The sequence below is a fragment of the Carassius gibelio genome, chromosome B22 (genome assembly GCF_023724105.1).
Source record: "Carassius gibelio isolate Cgi1373 ecotype wild population from Czech Republic chromosome B22, carGib1.2-hapl.c, whole genome shotgun sequence".
In the NCBI taxonomy this organism is placed as follows: Eukaryota; Metazoa; Chordata; class Actinopteri; order Cypriniformes; family Cyprinidae; genus Carassius; species Carassius gibelio.
In genome coordinates, this window is record NC_068417.1 from 10,174,259 (window position 1) to 10,180,288 (window position 6,030).

Below are 6,030 nucleotides of genomic sequence, written 5' to 3' on the forward strand. Positions count from 1 at the left end.
AACATCACTGTTTGGTACCAGGATGTACCATCATGCACTGTAGCCTCCTTGCTGTTATTGCTTTTTTGAATTGGCTGTTCCCTGCTTGCTGACCTTGGAGAACGTCATGTGAGCTGCCTCTAATAGACGGGTGCGTCCACATGTCGATTTCCAAGCAGCTCTGTGCTTCTGTGTGTACAGTATGAACCCAAATCAGATCTAACTTTCTTCCACTTCGCTGATTATGTTTGCCTGGAATCCTTTCTTGGATGCTTTTGAATGTTTTAACCCCTTCCATCTTGTTTAATGACCAGCTTTCGTAAACAATAAGTGCCAGTCATCTCTGAAAACATTTTGACATCAGCTGTACTTTTATGTCGCCTTATGTTTGCTCTGAAAATGGTTCAAAATTAAACGTTCTGCTATATGTATGACTCAAGTTTTGATTTGGTTTTGTCTTTTCTTGATCTTTATATCCAGTAACTGATCACGCGTAATCGGATTCCAGAAATTAACTACTTGTAGTTAGATTATATTACATTTATATTACAAAATACTAGTAGATTGTTTATTTGAATTCCAAATTTTTAATGTAATTTGGAAGCGGTAACACACTATATTTTGTATAATATACCCAGTACAGTTTATATCTGACTTTTTAATAATATTGGGTTTTTATGAACAAAAAAAAAAATTTTTTCTTAAATTCAAAACAAGCTGGGGTTGTACCTCTCACCATATCCAGTCAAACAAATCAACCACCAGAGTTCAAGAAAGAGTTACATGTCTTCCATCTAGTCACAAGAAAGAGTTATTTTTGTATTTCCATGATGTGGCAGACTATTCCTGTATGTATGTGACTATTATATCAGCAGTCTTTACGACGGAGTGACCAGTCACACTCTGTTTGACCTAAATAAAGAATGACCCTCACTGTAATGGACATTTAGAAATGAGAAACACTCATTTACTATATGCTTTGACCATAAGCATGTACAACCAGGATTATTCAAAAATCTAAGGTATATGAATATTTCATTTGGATTACCACTGAAAGGCACTTAATATGCTAGAAAGACGTTGTGAATTAGGTATTTCACACTATAAAAGTGTCCGAGATATCCCTCCCACGTGGTACAAGTGCATATCTGTGATGTATTAACTGTACCAAACAACAATGCATGTGATTCTGCCCTCATGAGACATTGAGGAACGTGTTGCCCTGCAAGTATCCCTCAGGATTATTCTGACCCCTCACCTAAATATGAGGGTCTATTGAGGATATCTATAAAAAAAACTCTCTAATGGTCTCTAATTGTCTCTTTCCTTATCAGCTGGTCTTACAGGAAATGTTCTTTTAGTTACATTTAGTTTTGGTTCAATTTTGTTTCTTTTAGTGATGATGTTTTTCAAAGAGTTGCTCTAACTCACTACCCGAGTATTTAATGTCTCTTTTTGCTTATTTTTTCTAATTGTACTAATCTGTACTATTTTATCTTCAGTTCAATTCAATGGAATTTATAGACTGATTCAGAGTTACAGTATGTTCTTCCCTGCGTGAGCCGCGATTGGCTGCCTAGCACGTAAGCCACGCCTTTTCTGTGACGTCTGACTTTGGTTATATGCCTACAACCCTAAATGTTCTCACAACGAGCTAGTGTCTACAGAGATAAGACTGCAAATTTAGTTTTAATCGGAAGTTATTAAATCGGAAGTTTTTATTTTAGGCGTTTTGCGGCGTCTAGATTGTAAAACCTCAACCAGGTCGGACACAATGAAGTACATCATTGGAATAGGAGGGTAAGTGACTTTTTACAGTAATATTATGAACAACTAGTTCGAGTAGTTACAGTGGAGCCACGTGGCTTTTATTTTATTTTTTAATGAAGTTAATATATTGTACATGTAATAATTTATTACATCATTTATTATTCTTATTTCTGACGTGTTGGATCAGTATTTTAAAAGAATCGCGAGGTTTGAAACCACGACGAGGTTTTGAGCGGGAGATTTAAAAATGTGAGCGCGCCGAAACCATTGAATGTTTTTAACGGACATTCGCGACTTATATATTTAGTCATCTATTAATGTCATGTTTATATTGAGTATTAAGCGAAATAAAAGTTTATGCATTAGTTTTTCTTGTTGAGGTGTCGTGTATAATGCTATATGTGATTGTAATGTGTTTGTTCCTGCCCACCGTGGCTTTAATACAAAGGACGGGACGTTAAACTTTAAAGACGTCTAAATTAGCTGTGTTTGTTTTATTGTTTATTTTTTTATTGTAGATTACAAAAGCGGTTTTTGTTAATTTACGACGTTATTGTATTGAACACGTGGATAACTAACAACAATGTAAACCTGGGTCAGTTTGTTGTCCTAAGCCATCTTGAGGTCATCCCGCCAATTTTACTTGAATACACTTTTCAAATACACGATTAAACACAAGATTACATCGAAAATACGTTTAATCCCTCTGCCTTTTCAATCGTTTCACCTCCGTTTCATCATTTTAACCATTGTTTTTTTTATTTTTTAGCGTGACTAATGGTGGTAAAACCACCTTGACGAACAGGTTAATAAAAGCCTTACCAAACTGCTGTGTGGTTCACCAGGATGACTTCTTCAAGGTGAGTTCAACTAAATGTAGTATTTTTATTTAGTATTCCTAGTTATTTTGGTGTTTGTTTTACAGATAACATGATCCCTTTCAGTTTTAAATAGACTTTAGTTGTAATTTCCCCCCTGCTTTTTATGTTTAAAATAGTAATTCAATTAAAGTATTTTAATTGTAGCTTTCCCCATTGCAAAAATACAGCATATGTTGGTTAGGTAGGTTTTGATGCTGGTTTGAGCTGGTTTAAGCTGGTCATGTGGTGGTCTGACCAGCTTAAACCAGCTCAAGCCAGCATCCCAGCTTCAAAATCTTCATAACCAACATATGCAGTTATGTTTTTTACTGCATGCATGGATTCTGTAAGAAGTAACTTAGAGATAATGATCTAGTAATCACCTCTACGTTTACTTTTTATTTAATAGCTTTTATTTGACTACTTTTACAAGTCTGTGATAAGCGAACTCAAAAGTGCTGATCCAAGATCAGTTTCCTCCCATCTGTTGAGTTGTATTCATCAGGTTAAGATGGCTGAGACCTGATTCTAGATCAGCAGTCTGGCTCTAATATACCTGACAGCAGATGTAGAAGATGGCATTTGCTGCAGTGTTTTACTGGTCACTGTTATTTCAGCCTCCGGATCAGATAGCAGTCGGAGAGGATGGCTTTAAACAGTGGGATGGTAAGACTATAAACAGTAGGAGAGTAATAACTCCTCATTCTACGCATCGCCCTCCCCATAACAAAAATTTTACAATCCCTCCCAACCCATTTACATTCTCTCTGTGTGGCTTTGCTATAACCAACTTTACATTTCAACTTCCATTTTTACGTTTCAATCTCCCGCTGAAATCTTTTGTTCTGCTTTTGTAGTGATCACAGCTTTGGATATGGAGGCCATGGTGAACACCGTCAAGGGTTGGCTTGAAAACCCAATCAAATTCGCCCGTTCCCACGGTGTGCAAGTGACCCCAGCCACAGAAATGGATGACCCGGAGAGCCAAGTGCACATACTCATCGTAGAAGGCTTTCTGCTGTACAACTACAAGTGAGCGTCATAATTTAACTTTCAGCGGCCTGAACCGCATGAGTGGCATAGATTAGATTTTGGTGACGTTGGGTAACTCAATGTGCTCAATCCATATGTAAGAAGGGAACATCAGGGCTTACAGCTGGTCATGTGACGCTCTGCATGAGTGTAGATAAGGAGATGCGCTGAGCTATTGGTGGGCGCGTGGAGCTGCGTGTGCTGATTTCTGAGTCAGCTATGCAGAAGTGCCCCAATCAGTAAATGACTTGAGAGACCATGTTCTTTTTAAGGTTATGACCTTTTTATCTTTTTTTCTCTCCAAACAGGCCTTTGCTGGAATTCTTTGACAAATCGTATTACATAACCATCCCATACGAGGAGTGCAAGTTAAGGAGAAGGTGTGTTAAAACTGCAATCAGAAACTCATGAATTGTGCTTCTTTTGAGCAGCTGAAATACATTTTTATTATTTTTTTTTTTCAGTACAAGACAATACACCGTCCCCGACCCTCCTGGGCTCTTTGACGGTCATGTGTGGCCCATGTATCTGAAACACCGGAACTGCATGGAGAACTGTGGTTTGCCAATTGGTATGTTTTATGTCCTTCAGACTCTTGACTTTGAAACAAACCCACAATATTTTAGATAAATATTAAATTTTTCATGTCTGCTTCAACAGAATTCTTGGACGGCTTGAAAACAAAAGATGAAATCTACATCCAGGTTCACGAAGACATCCACAACACTCTCCTGAATCGTTTATAGGTAAGAAAGCCAATCGAGATGGTAGTGGGACTAAATAATTGTATTTGTTTCATAATAAAGAAACTTATTTTGCTTTCTTGTCTTTCAGCAGGAGGAGGTTGCCGCCGATCATCTGTACAATTTTGTAAATAGGAATTTGACATGTGGCCTTTTTTAACATGTACTTTTGTAAATAGTTTGACCGGAATGTAACTTAAATACTTGTGGAAAAAACTTGCATTACCATTTGAGGACCATATTTTAAGTTTGTTTTTGCCATTTGTCTCTCAAAGCCCTCCTTTGTGACTTCTTCATTCTGGAAATAGTGTTTACCTCATAAAATGAATTTCTGAAATGTGTTAGTACAAATAAACATTGTACTTTGACTTCTTTACATTTGTCCGTCTTTGTATCACACTTGGCATTTCACGACAATATATACCAAGTTTTGTTTTCTCTTAAATTTTGTTTTATATATATAAAAAAAAAAAAAATGAAATAATACTTCTTTGTATACTTTGCCATGTCCAATATGAGAATGTTTTAAGTTTTATTTAGTTAAGGTTAAAGCCATCAGATACTATATAAGAATATCATGCTAAATGTCCCAAAAGACCATTAACTATTAAATAACCATTAACTAAGGTTCATGGTTTTCTTAAGTCTTAATGAAAATGCAATTCAAGTTTATTTTTAAGGCACTTTTTTTAAAATACAAAGCATCTTTACATTAAATTACTTTTCTACGATATTTAGTAGTAGCTTATAAGTGGTGACTGTCCATTTATGTGCATCTGACAGGATTTTTCAGAAAAAGTAATACAAGACGTAGTCGGCCAGACGATGAACATGATTAATATTATTAATTAATAGTTATTATATGATGCAGTCACAATTGTGGCAATATTTGTTAGTTCTGTTTGTTGATTCAGGGTTAACATCATCTGAGGGTCAGCATCATCTCTTCTCAGGTGTTCTGGATCCAGACTGGAGCTTGTGTAAATCCTAGTTCCCGTGGCAAAACAGAGAAACATATAGAGACATCATTAGCATAGCTGCTGATCCAACAAACTAAAATTAATTATTTTAACCCAAGCTAAAGAATAAGAATGCGCATTTGATCAGATACAACTGCAGTCACAAACACTATATGAACATTATCAGGAAGGCTATTCCAGAGTTTGGGAGCCAAATGTGAGAAAGCTCTACCTCCTTTAGTGGACTTTGCTATCCTAGGAACTACCAAAAGTCCAGCGTTTTGTGACCTTAGGGTGCGTGATGGGTTGTAACGTGGTATAAGGCTAGTTAGGTACGCAGGAGCTAAACCATTTAGGGCCTTATAGGTAAGTAATGATAATTTGTAACTGATACGGAACTTAATAGAAATTGGGGTTATTGATCATATATTCTTGACCTGGTAAGGACTCTAGCTGCTGCATTTTGGACGACCTGTAGCTTGTTTATTGACGAAGCAGGACAACCACCTAGAAGTGCATTACAATAGTCCAGTCTAGAGGTCATGAATGCATGAACTAGCTTTTCTGCATCAGAAACAGTTTCGTAGCTTGGCAATGTTTCTAAGATGGAAGAATGCAGTTTTTGTAACATTGGAAATATGATTTTAAAAAGACAAATTGCTGTCTAATATAACACCCAGATTTCTG

At 36.5% G+C, this 6,030-nt stretch overlaps 2 protein-coding genes across 4 annotated transcripts in view; both read left to right on the top strand.

Annotated features, from left to right (window-relative positions):
- Positions 1-418, top strand: part of LOC127987441 (caytaxin-like) — a 6,091-nt gene extending 5,673 nt beyond the window's left edge. For both annotated transcript variants that reach the window (XM_052589771.1, XM_052589772.1), the window contains one exon: positions 1-418. This exon is cut by the window's left edge and continues 378 nt beyond it. The gene's annotated coding sequence lies outside the window, so the exon portion shown is untranslated.
- A 1,191-nt stretch (positions 419-1,609) lies between these two features.
- On the top strand, positions 1,610-4,760 carry LOC127987442 (nicotinamide riboside kinase 2). 2 transcript variants are annotated; one of them, XM_052589773.1, is made up of 8 exons: positions 1,610-1,779; positions 2,519-2,609; positions 3,227-3,275; positions 3,467-3,641; positions 3,950-4,021; positions 4,106-4,212; positions 4,302-4,387; positions 4,476-4,760. In XM_052589773.1, the coding sequence occupies exons 1-7, from the start codon at positions 1,754-1,756 to the stop codon at positions 4,385-4,387; spliced, it is 606 nt and encodes a 201-aa protein (XP_052445733.1). In that variant the 5' UTR covers positions 1,610-1,753; the 3' UTR covers positions 4,476-4,760. The 2 variants fall into 2 exon arrangements, with proteins under 2 accessions (XP_052445733.1, XP_052445734.1); XM_052589774.1 differs by lacking the exon at positions 3,227-3,275 and having other exon boundaries at positions 1,735-1,779.
- Positions 4,761-6,030: the final 1,270 nt, after the last annotated feature.

Bases quoted from the DNA above. Each gene is read 5' to 3' on its own strand.
- LOC127987442 (XM_052589773.1), top strand. From the start codon at position 1,754: ATGAAGTACATCATTGGAATAGGAGG. The intron at 1,780-2,518 runs GTAAGTGACTTT...TTTATTTTTTAG, and splicing joins TACATCATTGGAATAGGAGG to CGTGACTAATGGTGGTAAAA. The intron at 3,642-3,949 runs GTGAGCGTCATA...CTCTCCAAACAG, and splicing joins TTTCTGCTGTACAACTACAA to GCCTTTGCTGGAATTCTTTG.